Below are 18,067 nucleotides of genomic sequence, written 5' to 3'. Positions count from 1 at the left end.
CCTACGACCGACCAGTGGGGGGCACATGCGAGCAACGATCAAGACAGGGGAGGGGGGAATTGGCATGACTAAATTGGGATGGGAGAAAAAAAACAGAAAAAGAAGGAGAAAAAGTGGATACATTTTTTTTTTTTATAAAATAAACAATATTATACAAAACTAAAGTACAAAATGCAAAAATGAGGTAAAGATGCATCTTTTTGTAATAAGTATATAAAATAGATAAAATATGGTAGTGTTAAAACGTGTTTAAAGTGTCTAAGTGATTGTTTAACTATATGCTTGACCCCCCCCCCCCCCCCTCTCCTAGGAATCCTTTCAACATGTTCGTGTTCAAGTTCTCCTGGGCTGTTGTGGCCCTGCTGTTGGTCTCCTCTACCTTTGCTGAGGTACACACACACACACACACACACACACGCACACACACACACACACACACACACGCACACACGCACACACACACACACACACACAATATAAAAGGGGAAAAGGTACAGAATAGGGCAACACGGTACTTTCTAGGAGTCCATAAATTCACCCCTGTATTGGCAATACAATACAAACCGGGAGATACCGTGTGGAATAAGATGGAAAGGCAACATGTGTTTAATTGATTGACTTTCTGTCTCTATATTGTCTTATTTTTTTGTATTTATTGTTGTATTTCTCCACATCATTGTAAAGGAGAGTTTGCTCTCAATGATCCTTCCAGATTAAAGAAAGATTGAAATAATTAAATCATGAAAAACGTTAAGGTTAAAACGATACATAACTGATGTTTTTACAACGTAAAACAGTTGGTATTTAGCTCAAAATATCCATTTACATGCCTACATTTAAAATGTTCTACCCATTATCTTAAATGTATGTCAACGTTGGGTGTTTTCTAAATGAACACGTCATATTGGGTGGTGTACAGTATTTCTAGGTGTGAGCATGTCGTAATGAGACTAAATAAACAAGAGCAAGGCCCTGATAATAGAACACTATAGAGCTGATAGAGGCATCACTTCATCTAAAACCACTAAAACACCAAAACCAAAACACTGTCCTGACTAGAAACACCACAGTATACTAAAATAATGTATTTTTGTGTTTGTGAATGTATTTCCCTAACATACCGGATTCCTCTTCCCTCTCTCTGTCCCAACCGGCATCTGCAGGAAGGTAAGAAAACAATGCTGTTCATAAAGATATTTTATTGTTGCATCAATATTAATATATATTAATGGAAGTCCAAATTTGCCTTGAATGGCTATACGATTCTATTAATGCCACTTTTTTTTTAACTCACGATTAACAAAAAAAAAAAAAAAAAAATGTTTAACTTTTTTTTTTTTACCAGGCTTCACTCAGGTGTATTATTGATGCTCTCATTCTATGCTCTATGTTTGTTTCTGAAGTGTGTGTGTGTGTGTGTGTGTGTGTGTGTGTGTGTGTGTGTGTGTGTGTGTGTGTGTGTGTGTGTGTGTGTGTGTGTGTGTGTGTGTGTGTGTGTGTGTGTGTGTGTGTGTGTGTGTGTGTGTGTGTGTGTGTGAGAGAGAGAGATAGAGAGAGAGGGGGGGTGAAATGATTATTTTCTTTTAAGTTATTTTGTGCATCACTCTGTTTTGAATTTGATGCAAATTTGCAATGCATGAGGGCCATCCTTTTGTGTTAAATGGCTGCATAAAACAAGCATTTGTTGACTCGCATGTTGATAAGAGTATTAAAACTTGGAACTTGAAAAAGATCTGTTTAAGGTAAAAAAAAAAAGAAAAAACGATTCATTTGCGATTAATCGCAAGTTAACTATGGACAATCGTGCGATTAATCGAGTTAAATATTTTAATCGATTGACAGCACTAGTATATATATACTAGGAATCTCTGACTTCTGACATTGAATGGAACACATGAATAGTTACATAATGAGCACCTGTCAGCAATTCATTTTATTATTACAAATACAGGTGAATAAAATGATTTGGGTTGGAGATAGGGTTAGAGAATAGGATATATCCTATTCTCTAACCCTATCTCCAACCCAAATCATTTTATTCACCTGTATTTGTAATAATAAAATGAATTGCTGACAGGTGCTCATTATGTAACTATTCATGTGTTCCATTCAATGTCAGAAGTCAGAGATTCCTAGTTGGAAGATCATAATTATGACCTCGGTAATGTTACAAGGCTTGGAAAGACCTTAGGGAGAAACAAGATGGTGATGTTTGTGTGGCTGGTTGTTTTCCGTTCATAATGGACCTGAAGGCACCATGTTGAGTATCCCGGGAATTCGTGACTTTCCCACGTGTGTGGAACGCACCATAATGGTGTCTGTGAGGAGAGGTGACTGGTGTCTTCTTGCTCTGTGTCCTGCAGACGATGCTGTCAGAGAGGAGGACACATCTAGCGAGCTGTCTGTGGGTGAACTGCTGGAGAGAGCCAACAGAGACAGGAGTACGTATCACACAATACAATGTTACACAACATACCTCTGCCGTCATGTGAAGACCTCGTATCTCCAGAAGGTGTTGACGTTGGGTTTAGAATGGGTTTCCATGTCCTTTTTTGTTGTGTCACGAGTCACAACATGGAAGACCATTTACACTTTACATTCAAGTACAAACATGGAAATCACCAGGAATTTGAGAAATGAGGTTGAAGCTCGACAGCAGCGATACCAGTATGTACTCAATTATGTGCATAAAAAACAAAAGAGAATGTTACCAAATCAGAGCAGGTGTGCATAATTATACAGTATATGAATAATAATAATTATAGTATATGATACTAATCATTATAAAGTATATGATACTAATAATTATACAGTATATGAATACTAACAATTATACAGTATATACTAATAATTACACAGTATATGATACTAATAATTATACAGTATATGTACTAATAATTATACAGTATATGTACTAATAATTACAGGCTTTTTTTTTTAAATAACTTTCTTTATTGGAAGAGTTTTCAAAATTATGCAGACAGTTATACATATTATACATCTTCCATTTTTTTCTTCCCCCCCCCCATTTCCCTTTCCTATCCCCTAACCCCACCCCCCCCCCCACGAAGAGCGACAACAAACATACATATAATACACGAAAATACAAAATAAAAATGTGACAGAAAAATAGAAGTAAAAAAAGAAAAAACCTATGATACTAATATAACTGAGATGAAAAGACAAAACATTTTAAAAAATAAATAAAAATAGGGAAAAAACAGAGGGGGGGGGGGGGGGGACTCAGTCGTCACAACCATGCGGCAGGGATGTCAAGGATTCTATGTGCTTTAAAAGGGGTCTCCAAGTCTTCTCAAAGGTATTCAGGGAGCCAGTAGGGCCTTTGAGGGAGAATCTGAGCTTTTCAAGATTAATAGATAATAGTAGTTCCTTAACCCACCTATTGTGAGATGGAGGTTGAGTATGTTTCCACTTAAAAAGAATAAGTCGCCTGGCCAATAAAGTGGAGAAGGCAAGAACAGGATGTGACATTTTGGAGGGTAGAGGCTGCAGAGGAACACCGAACAAGGCCACAAGAGGATCAGGGGTGATAGTAAGGTTGTAGGCTGTGCCGATAGTTTCAAAAATGTCAGACCAGAATGTGGCAAGGCTGGGGCAGGACCAGAACATGTGGGTGTGATCGGCAGGGGATTGTTTGCATCTATTACATGCGTCAGAGATGTTGGGGTACATTCGAGAGAGTCTCGAGTTTGTGTAGTGGACTTTGTGTATAACCTTGCACTGTGTGAGGCCGTGTCTCGCACAGATGGAAGATGAGTGGACAGAGTCCAATGCCCAACTCCAATACTCATCAGACAGTTCAATTCCCAGCTCCCGCTCCCACGAGTTCTTAGGGCCGGTTCCTGGGGTATCCGTAGCGGAGCTAATCAGGTTGTAGATGTTGGAGATTAGCCGTTTTTTTCCGGGTTGAGAACCATTAGTGAGTCTATATGGGTTTCAGGGGGCCGACTAGGGAATTTGGGGTTCTGGTTCTGTGTGAAGTGCCTAATTTGGAAGAAACTAAACAGGTGGGATTTGGGAAGGTCGAATTTCTTTACGAGGTCTGGAAAAGACATGAAAGTCCCTTGGTCATAGAGATAATTAAAAGTGGTTATCCCTTTGTCAAACCAGACTTGAAAGGAAGAATCAGTGCAATAGGGCAGGAATAAATGATTGTTAAGTGGGGGAGAGGTCAGAGGCCCTATGGAGGCCGAGGCTTTTCCTGATTTGAATCCAAATTTTAGTGGAGTCGACCACCATTGGGTTTGCAGAGAGTCCAGTAACCGACATAGGGAGTTGGGAGCACAGCAGAGAGCGAAGAGAGTATCTAGAGGAAGAGAGTTCCATGTCGACCCAATTACAGACTTTTTACATAATTATTATACTAATAATTACAGACTTTTTACAAATGACAGACAAATTATGAACGGGGCAAGTGCTGATATGCAAAGTAAGAGATAAGCATAATACACAATATATCCAGAGAGTCTCTTGTAGCGTGCTACAGTATATGTTTGTGTATTTAATTGTATGTATATATATTTTTGTATTATTATTTATATAATAAAAAAAAGTAATATTATATATATAGTTTTTTTTTTACAACAAACACTTATTTTGGGTGACATTCTAGCCCCCGGCCCTGACGAGCCTCTCCTGATGGGCGACATCGCAGTCGGCTCCGAGGCCGAGAAGAACGCTGACCCCTGCACCGCCCGCGACTGCCTGTGGAAAAGGTCCACTGACGGAAAAGTCTACATTCCTTACTACATCGTCAACAGCTTCTGTAGGCATCACTTTCAGAACTCCTCCTGACAAATAGTCACGCAAATTATATTCGAATACCGTTCGAATTTCAGACGTGCATCGCCCTCTGTTTCAGCCTCCCGCGAGAAGGCCATCATCACCCGCGGCCTGGAGTCCTTCTCCGCCGTCTCCTGCATCCGCTTCAGACCCACCCAGAGCAGCGACACTGATTGGCTGAGCATCGAGTCCCTGAGCGGGTAGGAGGACACCTGACAAACTGAGTTTCACTAAAGCATCTTGGCACTAAATATTCTATTGTCTTGTAATTGTATTCATTTGCCTTTCTTGCACCAATTTAAAATCTAGGATTGTAGATGGTATTGGGAAACCGTTGATTGTCAAAGAGACAAAGCGATTTAGAAGAAAGCGGCTTGTCTCTTAAAATCGTCACGCTCGTAGTTTGTACCTGATGTAGCAACAGGTTTAATTTAACTTGAGCCAGTGCCGTTCAGTACAGCGTTAACTTGTCTAGTTCTCTAGTAACGATGTGTCTGTGAAACTATTATTTAATATGTACATTGAATTAATATAAAGCCGTATGACTAGGCATCGTATGGTCATAAGCCTAACCTTATATTTTGATAATAAATGGGTGTGTACCAAATCCAAGAAACGTCTGATTAGCTACTTGCTAAGCTAAGCTATCCTGGTGCAGTTATTTTGATGCTGACAAGTTGACGTCACACAGTGTGTGACTCTACTCCCTTCACATGTGATAATATATAATAATAATAATAATAATAATAATAATAATAATAATAATAATAATAATAATAATAATAATAATAATAATAATAATAATAATAATAATAATAATAATAATATATTGTCAATCATCATCCGTATGTCTCCAGGTGCTACTCCTGGGTGGGCCGCACCGGGGGCAAGCAGGTGGTGTCTCTGAGCCGTCAGGGCTGCCTGTACCACAGCACCGTCCAGCACGAGCTGCTCCATGCGCTGGGCTTCAACCACGAGCAGACCCGCAGTGACAGAGACAGCTACATCAGAGTCCAGTATGAGAACATCATCGACAGTGAGATCTACACCCTACACCTCCAGCACCCAATCTGTCAGCGTGCTACAGTCTCTCTCTCTGGTTTTTGTAGTGGACTTTCTATTCTGTGATTTCAATAGTAGTTCTTTTTCAAACAAATCACGGATGATCAACATATCTTTTTTTGATGTATTTTATTTTATATGCTAGGTCTGTATTCATTGATGGTCCGATCATCAATTGATCTATAAACTGTTTCTTGTACTAGACCCTCTCTGTCTGTCTCTCCCTCTATTTCTCTCTCTCTCTCCCTCTCTCTATCCCCCTCTCTCTTTCTCTCTCCCCCCTCTCTTTCTCTCTCTCTCTTCTTCTACATTGCATTTCTGTTATTTCTAATCAATTGATATACACCTATTCTCTCTCTTCCACTCAGACATGAAGTACAACTTCAACAAGATCCAGACTCTGAACCAGGGAACCCCCTACGACTACAACTCTGTGATGCAGTACGAGAGGTCTGTACAAGACCAGCTCACGCCTACAGTACTCACTTTGTTTCACCACCAAATACTAACAGCTATTCACACGTAGTGACTTAACTCATTGACCGCCGGGGATTAGACGGGTCCCGTTGTAGCATTGCCACGCTTTAAAAGATAGGAGTGCGTCACCCTGTTTGTAGAGCTATAACTATATTCTATATTATAGCTATGGATACAATACTATGGCCCATTTGACATAAACGATCTATCGTTCAATATGGGAAAAATAATAAATTTTTCCATCCATATGTTCCCGTGTTATACCGTGGTGAATATAAGTATGGTTTTATAGTGGTCTGGGGTCATTCCCGAAATGCTGAGTTATAGCCTTATACGTCAATTCTACTATAACCGTTGCCGTTTCTTGCCTGGACACGCTACTATTCCCAAATCAAATCTATATAATAGGTATTATGTTTCATCATGAATGCATGAAAGAAGAAGTCTTTAATTGTCATGCAGATTAACACACACATGCGAGATGGGCGACCCACAGGAACACACACACACACATGCACTGAGTCGCAGATGAAATGTCTCTCTGCACTTTTCCCATCCCGTCATCCTTCCCCCCAAGGGGACCAATCCAAGTGCTCCTGCCCGTCTTCGTCAATGACGCCACAGCGTTAGCGATATGTTGTTGTGCATGTTTTTCCATTGGGTTTATCTTATCGGAGGGGAAACCCTTGCGAGCACGGGGAGAACATGCAAACTCCACACAGAAAGGCCTGGGAGATACCCCACCTGGATACCTGGCATCATGGAAACCTGGTCCCCAAGCGGGAATCGAACCCTGGACCTTCTTGCTGTGAGGCGACAGTGTTAACCACTACACCACCGTGCCGCTTGAAAAGGTTTTTGATGCTTTGATCGTCACCAACGGCATACGTTGTGGAGTAACGTTACACACACATGTTGCGATCGAGGTGAAGTCATGGTTGGATCAAAGCAAGATTGATATCATATAGTCCTTACCTTCACTAGGATGTACCCCAAAAAGAATATTCCAATTATCTGATCACGATTCCAAGTATTGATGTCCATCGTGTCGCCAACTTAATCCACCACACATCATGCATCGGGAGCGATCGGGGATAACCGCTTGACTCGCCCGACAAAGAAAAGTGCCCCCAGGGACATTTGAACGTTACACAGGCCAAGATACAAGGTTTCAAAGGGTGCTCGATACCGCCACCTGGGAGGATCTGGCCGGTACAGCACCCTCTGCGTCGCAGTATGCCTTCTAACGGCAACATACGGGTCCCTGACATTGAATAGAATATTAAAATCGGAGAAAAACATGGTTGGCGTTCAAAGGATGGCGCCCAATCACGTATATAAACGTTGTTGGTGGGGAATGAGTTAAGAGCAGGGAGGAATCTGGGCTGTTTGTTCTTCAAGATTAGAAGAAATTCTACTACAGTGTGCAGGCCATGCCATCGATGGTGCCAGGATCCCTGTCATGGATTTCTAATAAAACACAAGATACTTGTGCCCTCTTGATAAGGATAAGAGCTCAGTAAAGAAACCCACTTCCATTGCCAAAAGAAAGTCTAACATGCCTATAAATACGTATACTATGGAATTATACACTACAAATGTATTAAGTGGCCCATAATGGCCCCCATACAGCATTTCCAACTTCAACAGACCCGTGTTACTTTGATGTGAGCTCAAGGTATTGACAATGCTGATGCTGCATATCTACCACATGGCCCCTAATGGCCACCACAACCCAACGTGTAGTAGATAGATAAGCAGCGAGAACCAGCGTATCACCAGGGTTATCCAGTGGGCACCTATCTTCACTCATGTCTCTCTCGTGTGTTTGATCACAACAAACACCTTGTGGTTTTTATTCTCCAGGTACTCCTTCTCCAAGAACAACAAGGCCACCATGGTCCCCATCCCCAACAGCAACGCCGTGCTGGGAGAGGCCACCGAGATGAGCCGCAACGACATAACCAGGCTGAACAGACTCTACAAGTGCTGTGAGTAAACAGGCTGAACAGACTCTACAAGTGCTGTGAGTAAACAGGCTGAACAGACTCTACAAGTGCTGTGAGTAAACAGGCTGAACAGACTCTACAAGTGCTGTGAGTAAACAGGCTGAACAGACTCTAGTGCTGTTAGTAAACAGGCTGAACAGACTCTAGTGCTGTTAGTAAACAGGCTGAACAGACTCTAGTACTGTTAGTAAACAGGCTGAACAGACTCTAGTGCTGTTAGTAAACAGGCTGAACAGACTCTAGTGCTGTTAGTAAACAGGCTGAACAGACTCTACTGTTAGTAAACAGGCTGAACAGACTCTAGTGCTGTTAGTAAACAGGCTGAACAGACTCTAGTGCTGTTAGTAAACAGGCTGAACAGACTCTACTGCTGTGAGTAACACTGCTCTACACTGGCTTCCTGTAACATTTAGAATTTACTTCAAGGTCCTTCACCTTACATACAAAGTTCTAAATGGACAGGGACCTAGCTACATCGCCAACACTCTAATCAATTACAGGCCAGCAAGAACACTGCGATCATCAGCTGCTGGACTACTAGAGGCTCCCAGAAACAGTCAAAAGAGGGAAACAAAAACATCAGGGAAGCCAACTCACAAGACATCTTCAAAAGACAGCTTAAAACCTATTTCTTTGCTCAGGCATTTGAATTGTACTTTACCTGCACTATTCTCACCCTGCCTACTTTTATACACTTCCTATCAAATTCATGTGTCGGTTCTATGCAAATTCAATCTCACTACCTCCTATGCACTGTAATTTTAAGAGCACTGCTCTGTTGTAATTCAAAACTGAACTTTGTAAAGAAACTCAAAGTTAAGAGCGATGCACTGCTCTGTTGTTAAGTAGTGAGCGACGCACTGCTCTCTTAAATTGTAAGGTAATTTAGAACTGTACTTTGTAAAGAAACTCAGTGTTAAGAGCGATGCACTGCTCTGTTGTATGTTAGAGCGATGCTCTGTTGTTGTGAGCGGCGCACTGCTCTGTTGTTCTATAAGGTCATTTAGAACTGTACTTTGTAAAGAAACTCAGTGTTAAGAGCGATGCACTGATCTGTTGTATGTTAGAGCGATGCTCTGTTGTTGTGAGCGGCGCACTGCTCTGTTGTTCTATAAGGTCATTTAGAACTGTACTTTGTAAAGAAACTCAGTGTTAAGAGCGATGCACTGATCTGTTGTATGTTAGAGTGATGCTCTGTTGTATGTTAAACTTTGTAAAGAAACTCAAAGTATTAACACATTGACTGTCAGTCAGCAGGGGGCACTGTGGGCTGTCAGTGCCAGTGCTATGTTCAATGAGGAGAATGCGTGTTTGCAGTGCTGAAAACTATATTAAATATTATAGCTATGGATCTAATAACGTTGTCGATTGTCAGTGAGTTTCTTCCAGTCAACATGCAAAAAACAGATACTTTTTTTATCCGTACATTTCCGTTTTATACCGTGGTGAATATGAGTATTGTTTGAGTGATTCTGAGTAATCCCAGGAAAAGACGCGAAAACAGCCCTTTAGTGAAATCCACTTATCACGTTGCCATTTTCCGCCTGATTATCGAATCATCCTGAAATCAAGGCTAGATTATCGGTATTATGCTTCCTCGTGACTGCACGAAAGGGGATGGGGAAAAACCGGCCCTCCGTGCGTCTATTGCAGCCAACAGCACACACACACACACACACACACACACACTGCAATCGCGGGAAAATAATTATCGGATCAACGTAAGATTGGTAATACCTGAGGCGGCTACGTGGCGTAGTGGGCAAGGCGCTCGCCACGAATGCGGAGACGCTGGGCTCGCCTGTTCGAGCCCAGCGCTCCACATTGCTTTCAGTTTAGCTGGTCGTTCATACTAATACACATTGGCCGTATTAGGGGGTGGGAAACTGATGGGTGGGGATCGGGCGTTGTGGACAGCGACTCCTACAGGTCGGTTGGTGCGCCTGCGCAGTAGAATCAGGAAGTGTCGGGGGCAGCGTGAGCCTCCCACGCATTACTCCTCGCCACTGAGAGATCGAGCTGCGCAGGTGAAAAGATGCGACTGCTGTTACCTCAAGTACCGGAGGGGACTTGTGCTATGTATGACTTAGTCCACATTGCAGCCAGCTTGTGGGAGGCAAGAAACAGCGTTCGTGACAGGGGAGGGTTGAATTGGATGATACGAAATTGGGATGGGAGAAAATATAGAAAATGGGAGAAAAAGTGGATAAAAAAAAAAGATTGGTAATACCTTAGATAGATACCTTGTCTCTGATGTAATGCAAAAAGAATAATCCAATTATCTGATCGCCATTCCAAATACTGGTTGCGGTAGTCTGTCCCACGTTATCCAGCATTGCTCCTGAATGGGTGGGCGGATGAAGCATCCATGGTGACCGCTCGTCGAGGCATCCATGGTGACCGCTTGTCTTGCCGGAGTATTTAGACCCCGCCCGTACGCTGCAGCTCGGCCGAGAAAACAAACTACATCATTACAAATGGAGTGCAATAGCGGCCGCAAGGCGTTAGGCGGCGGTATTGACCGTCTGCGATCTCAGACACATTCAGAACAGCATGCACAAGGTGCCTCGATGGATTATGAATGGCAATAGCTAATAAAAGAAACGATCATAACAACGAGTATACTCATTGTTGGCGGCCAACGATTGGTGGGCTATACTCGCTGTTGGCACAGAAAGGGTTAAGAGCGATACACTGCTCTGTTATTATATTTTTTTTATTGAACAATTTTATCACACTTTTTACTGTCCGTTCTATTTTATATTTTTAGCCTATTTTAAACTGAATCAAACCACACTTATTTTTTACTTTTTTACTATCTAATCTATTCTATTTTATTATTTGTATTACTGAAAAACTGTGATTTACCTTACCTTGCTACCTCTCTATCTTTTTGTATTTAATTTTTTATGCTCGCTTATGCCGGTATTTTTTACTGTTGTGAAGCACTTTGAACTGAAATGTCTGTATGAAAAGTGCTATACAAATACAGTTATTATTATTATTATTATTATTATTATTATTAAGTATACAAACCTAATAATACTCGAGTAAAGTACAAATCCCCCAAAACAGTACTTATGTATTGTAACGAAGTAAAATTACTCAAGTACTTTACACCCCTGCACACTACACATATTGATCTGCCAAGAATGATACTGTAAACACCACCATGGCAGCCATAGACGATGTACATCAAAGTGTAAATGCTGTGAACAAGAAAATCAATATATTTTCAAGTAATCTTTTTGAATTGGCTTTCCTATTTTTTAGGTAATTGGTGTACATGTTAAATATGAGTTAAATAGTAGTTATGTAGACTCACAAAACAAACGCAAAAGGCTACTTGAACATATAAATTCAGACAATCTGCTTTTTTTACAGCATACTTTAACAGATATTTTAGCTTGATCCATTTCATTCATGTCCCAGAGTGTTAAAGTTAGATGTTTTATTTTTTGTAAAACATTTTAAAAACTACAGGAAACAGTAGGTCTATACTTCTTCATAATTTTTTTCATCCATTTATTGGTGTTTAGTCAAAATGAGTCTATATTCTCAAGTAACCCCCACTGGAACACTGTCACTATTGTCCTGAACATCCAACAGGTAAAGTCATCTTATATCTCTTTTCACTTCCACAGAGACTGGACCTGACCTTTGACCTGACCCCCTGCTGACCCTCCCAGCTCTCTGGTGAAGGAAAGGGAATCCCAGTGGCAGTTCAATTTGCCCCAACAACACCTGGGATATCCAGTGTCAATAAAACTGATCACAACTGATCATAAAGCATGAAAGGCTCATCTGTGTCTGACTGAAATGAGAGGAGATTGAAATATAAGGTTATGTGGAAAGATTCCGTCGGAAGCTATGGATCCACTTTTATCTGTTACTTTGGGAAGAATATAGACACTATGGAGAATCTTAGTGTACCTAGGAATGGCAGTTCCCTTTTTATTAACTTCAACCAATCTTGAAAAAAGATAGCTAAATAATCTGAAATCAGTGGAGATATAACTATTGCCCTATTGCCATTATTATCATTATCATTATCATTGTTATTATTATCCACCTAAATAATTTGTGCATGTGTGCCTTCTGGTCATGTGAACTCTATTTAATTATACAACATATTATGTTACGATCAAATTCATTAACAGCTCTTAATTGAACCCTTGCACTGAAGAACCATATCAGTCCGTTTAGAACATTTCTTGGACAGCTCGTGTATTTGCACTTGTAAAATCAATCCAAATCACTTGGAGTGTGAATGTGCTATATCACCAGAAAGTACTCTACAACTATGAATGAACACAACACTCTAATTTACCATCTTTAGATAATAAAGTTTGAAGACGTTGTTCCTCTTAAATCAGAAACAGAGTTATATGGTTCTTCGTCTGAGGTACTCAGTTACAGTTTAGTTAATAACCCTGCGTTCACATGTTCAGTGATGCAATACTGATTCATTCATAATGATATATAGCTAGCACCATTTAAACATAAATAACAGTAATTGCTTCACATCTGGGCTCAGCGCAGAAAATTCATTCAGTTCTCATTCTGAGTACGGGAAGCACTTGTACCTTCTCTCTCCACTAGCCAGGGTTCAGCTGTGCCTCTTCTCTCCACTAGCCAGGGTTCAGCCGTGCCTCTTCTCTCCACTAGCCAGGGTTCAGCTGTACCTTCTCTCCACTAGCCAGGGTTCAGCCGTGCCTTCTCTCTCCACTAGCCAGGGTTCAGCCGTACCTTCTCTCCACTAGCCAGGGTTCAGCTGTGCCTCTTCTCTCCACTAGCCAGGGTTCAGCTGTACCTCTTCTCTCCACTAGCCAGGGTTCAGTCCATGATCTCCAACAAAGGGGTGATAGCATGCAGGTTAAGTGATCATTATATGATTTTCTGTACCCCCAAAAAGCTAAAACAAAAGGCCGGCTGTCACAAAACAGTCACATCTAGGGACCTCAAAACCTACTCTAGAGAGGCCTTTAACCAAGAACTGGAGAGCATGGACTGGTCAGATGAGCTCAGTGGTACACAGGTTGAAGAAACATGGCTTGGATTCAAAACCAAATTCACAACAATACTTAACAACATGGCACCCCTAAGAACCACCAGGGTTAAAAATCGCGCTGAGCCATGGATGCACACTGAAATACTGACTGCTATGAAAACCAGAGACAAAAAATGCTCTGAACTTCATAAAAGTCAGACAAAGCTTTCCAAAAGCTCAAACAGTGAACTCCAAGCCCACGTGGTTGAACTAAAAATTCAAAGAAACAGACTAAGAAATGACGTAAACACCATGCTCAAAACCACAAAAAAATATTTCATCAATGACAAAACTGAGGAAAACAAAAACAAACCATGTGAACTTTGGAAATTCCTCAATAATCAACTAGGCTGCAGTAAAAAACTTAAAACCAGATTCTCAAACATAAACATAAAAACGGACAACACACTCATCACAGACAAGCTGGATGTAGCCAATTACTTAAACATTTTCTTCACAAACATAGCCACAACACTGGTAACCAAACTACCCTCCCACTCAGGGCATTATGGGGTAGAACACATAGTAGCATACTACAAAAACCTAGGGGTCCGCAAAGACGACTTCAAACTGGAAATGGTAACAACAGATGAGGTACTCAAAAGACTGAGCGCCCTTCAACCTAACAAGGCCACTGGCCATGTCAACATCCCCTCCAAATTCCTCAGAGACTCAGCAGCCGCCATCACCCCAGTCATCACACACATAATAAACCTCTCCATAAAACAGGGACACGACCCCAAGGAATTCAAAATTGCGAGAGTGACCCCTCTGCACAAAAAGGGCAGCAAATTAGACCCAGGCAACTACCGCCCTGTTTCTATTCTTACCTCCATCTCGAAAGTCATGGAAAAAATAGTCTACGAACAGGTCGAAAAGTACCTAGCGGAAAAAAATCTAATCTACGAATTCCAATCTGGCTTCAGAACATCCCACTCCACTGACACATGCCTTCTCTATTTGAACGACCACATCAAACAAGAGGTGGACGCGGGCAAATACTGCGGCATGGTCAAGCTGGACCTACAAAAGGCCTTCGACACTGTCAATCACTCCATTCTGATTGACAAGCTAAAAGCAATTGGTTTTGATAGTTTATCAGTGAGCTGGATGCAATCCAGCTGGGAGAGAACAGATGGTGGAGGTAAACGGTACTCTACCCCCCCCCCCCCCCCCTCACAGTGAGCTGTGGTGTTCCACAAGGAAGCATACTAGGACCGCTACTGTTCCTAATTTATGCAAATGACATGTCGTCAGCTTGTGACTGCAACTTGTTCTTGTTCGCGGACGACTCAGCCCTGCTGGTCTCTGACAAGAACAAGTTACAGGTTGAAAAAACCCTCAGCTCAGAACTCGGCAGAATCTGCACATGGCTCGCTGATAACAAACTATCATTACACCTGGGTAAAACAGAGTCCATTCTCTTCGGATCAAATAACAAACTCAACAAGACCGACAGCTTCTCAGTTACAGTGGGTGACAATATTGTCACAAGGAAAGATGAAATTACATACCTAGGGTCCATCCTAGAGGCAAATCTTTCCTGTGACAAAATGGCATCCAAGGTAATAAAAAAAGTCAACCAACGAACTAGATTCTTGTACCGGATCTCCTCTCTGGTAAACAAGAATACCCTGAAGACTCTGGCAGGAGCACTCATTCAAGGGTACTACGACTATGCTTGCACCTCATGGTACCAAAGCACCTCAAAGGCGCTAAAAACCAAATTACAAACATCTCAAAACAAACTGGTCAGACTACTGCTTGACCTTACTCCTAGAACCCACCTCACCCCTGCCCACTTTGACAACCTAGGATGGCTTAGAGTAGACGACAGAGTACAGCATCTTGCAATGGGCCTGGTCTACAAGATACACTACACGACCAAGGTACCCATGTACATGTCAAAATACTTCCCAAAGGTCAGTGAATACCACAATCACAACACCAGAGGGAGCTCCACAAATCATGTTAAACCCAGATTCGGCTCAAACAAGGGAATAAACACGTTTCGCAATTATGCCACATCGATGTGGAACGCCCTACCCAAAGCTGTAAAGGAATGTGAATCACTACCCACTTTAAAAACCACTCTCAAAGAACACCTACGGGAGACTGCAATTCGAAACTGGCCCCTGTATGTCCTAACCCAACCCCCTCCAATGTACAGTACATTTCCAAGTATGGTTGTCAATATTCCAATGTACAGTTTTGCTTGTACAGTTGTACAATGTCCCCTCTCCCCACCCCTCATACCCAATCCCCCCCCCCCCACTCACCTCCAATGTACAGATCCCCCCCACCCCACCTCCTCCAATGTACAGTTTCTACGTCAAATGTATATACTCTCTTTTCTAGACTCTTTTTGTATCACAAACAGTACTGTATTTGCAAATCTGGTATGTCATAAATGTATAGATGTAGCAGTACTGTCTATCTGTATGTTGTGTGTCATGATGAATTAAAATGGGGGACCCTGATGTAAACAAGACGAAAGTCTTTCTCTGGTCTGCATCCCCTTAACAATTGTATGTATTGAGCTGTACTGTACCCATTCTGCAATCTGTTAATAAAGTTTTCAATCAATCAATCAATCAATCAATCAAACCCTCTCTCTCGCAATCTCTCCAACCGCACGTCTCAACCGAGCCTGGTCAAGGGGGAGGGGCTAGACCCAATGTGGAGTGACGTCCCCTCTCCGCCAATCAGCGCGCGGTCTATGTGAGGCTCGCTCCGGAAGGGTCGCGGTGGTCTGTCGATGTTCGGCACGCATGCGCATTGTAACCACATAAGGAGCTGCGTCATCATTCCTCCTCTAGGACGGCGGCCTGATGCGGACCTACACTCCTTTACCATCACTTATCTTTTATCAAACTGGATAATGCCAGGTACAGTAGGCAATGTTTTAAAGTTTAAAGTGCTTCACATAGCTAAGAACAAAGAAAAGTATAGAATAAACAGAAAAAAACAACCAACGGATAGACAAAGGAAAACGCAACAACACGTCAACAAGCAAGGCAAGAGTCATACTCGTGTTTCTGCTGTATTAGCTATAGTTTACTATGGACTACGTGTTGGTGGTGTTTAGGCTTTGGGTGATAGTTGTTAGCTTCAAAATGGTACCATGAGGTACTTTGAAATACCCAGTTTTGATTGATTGATTGAAAACTTTATTAACAGATTGCAGAATGCGTACAGTACAGTACAGCTCAATATGAATGAATGAATGAAAACTTTATTTAACAGATTGCAGAATGGGTACAATACAGTACGGCTCAATACATACAATTGTTAAGGGGATGCAGACCTGAGAAAGACGTTTGTCTTGTTTCCATCAGGGTCCCCCCAATACAATGGCTTTGGGTGATAGTTGTTAGCTTCAAAATGGTACCATGAGGTACTTTGAAATACCCAGTTTTGATTGATTGATTGAAAACTTTATTAACAGATTGCAGAATGCGTACAGTACAGTACAGCTCAATATGAATGAATGAATGAAAACTTTATTTAACAGATTGCAGAATGGGTACAATACAGTACGGCTCAATACATACAATTGTTAAGGGGATGCAGACCTGAGAAAGACGTTTGTCTTGTTTCCATCAGGGTCCCCCCAATACAATGGGGGACCCTGATGGAAACAAGACAAACGTCTTTCTCAGGTCTGCATCCCCTTAACAATTGTATGTATTGAGCCGTACTGTATTGTACCCATTCTGCAATCTGTTAAATAAAGTTTTCATTCATTCATTTCATTCACATACAATTGTTAAGGGGATGCAGACCAGAGAAAGACTTTCGTCTTGTTTACATCAGGGTCCCCCATTTTCAATTCATCATAACATAGACACACACGACATACAGATAGACAGTACTGCTACATCTATACATTTATGACATATCAAACATAAATTGCTTTTCATATATATTTATTTAACTGTATTGAACAATATAAAACGAATTGGCCATAATTGACTGAGCCAACTAATGCTTACAGCTGTAACCTACTAATAACACTTAAGTAAATCTGAAGATTATTATATAGCAGATGCCTTGGAGGATAAGTCGTGGACAACTGTAGCGTGTGCTTGTTTATACATAACCCCTTTCATGACTGTGATGCTTGAATACAGGGGCAGGGCTTGCATCACAGTCATGAAAGGGGAGCCCTAGTTTATACAGAGCTGGTGGTATGACTTGCTGGCTGAAATACGGAATGAATGAATGAATGAGAACTTTATTTTACAGTACGGCTCAATACACACAATTGTTAAGGGGATGCAGACCAGACCAAAACGTTTGTCTTGTTTACATCAGGGTCCCCCTAATGACGAGAGGGAACTAGGTAGCGGGCTATATTACTTTTAACATGTGCTTAAACCCAGTTGTTGTGAAGGGCCAGATTAAACCGAATATATATATTTATTTATATATATATATTTAATTGTATTTGTATATTCTCTAATATTCCCTGATATCCCTTGTATATTCCTTGTACAATATGCATTGAATATCCATTCTAGCCTACTGAACATCCCATAATAGTCTCCATTCTACTATTGGTCGAGACCTTGGTGCCAGGCTGCCATACCCCTCAGACCCAGTTAAAACGTACCGCTCCACATGTATGAACAAGTCCTAGTTCCGCGTAGGAATCTGACTACCG

The 18,067-nt window shown here is 41.5% G+C and overlaps 1 protein-coding gene across 1 annotated transcript; it reads left to right on the top strand.

Moving 5' to 3' along the window:
• Positions 1-323: 323 nt before the first annotated feature.
• On the top strand, positions 324-8,341 carry LOC311241657 (hatching enzyme 1.2-like; the record flags this gene model as incomplete). The annotated part of the gene is made up of 7 exons (XM_084330533.1): positions 324-389; positions 2,360-2,441; positions 4,634-4,786; positions 4,883-5,003; positions 5,661-5,839; positions 6,234-6,315; positions 8,209-8,341. The coding sequence occupies 7 exons, from the start codon at positions 324-326 to the stop codon at positions 8,339-8,341; spliced, it is 816 nt and encodes a 271-aa protein (XP_084186659.1).
• Between the last annotated feature and the right edge of the window lie 9,726 nt (positions 8,342-18,067).

This window comes from Notolepis coatsorum (assembly GCF_963971535.1).
Source record: "Notolepis coatsorum genome assembly, chromosome: 15".
In the NCBI taxonomy this organism is placed as follows: domain Eukaryota; kingdom Metazoa; phylum Chordata; class Actinopteri; order Aulopiformes; family Paralepididae; genus Notolepis; species Notolepis coatsorum.
Note: the sequence above shows the minus strand (reverse complement) of the source record. Positions and strands in the feature narration are given on the sequence as shown.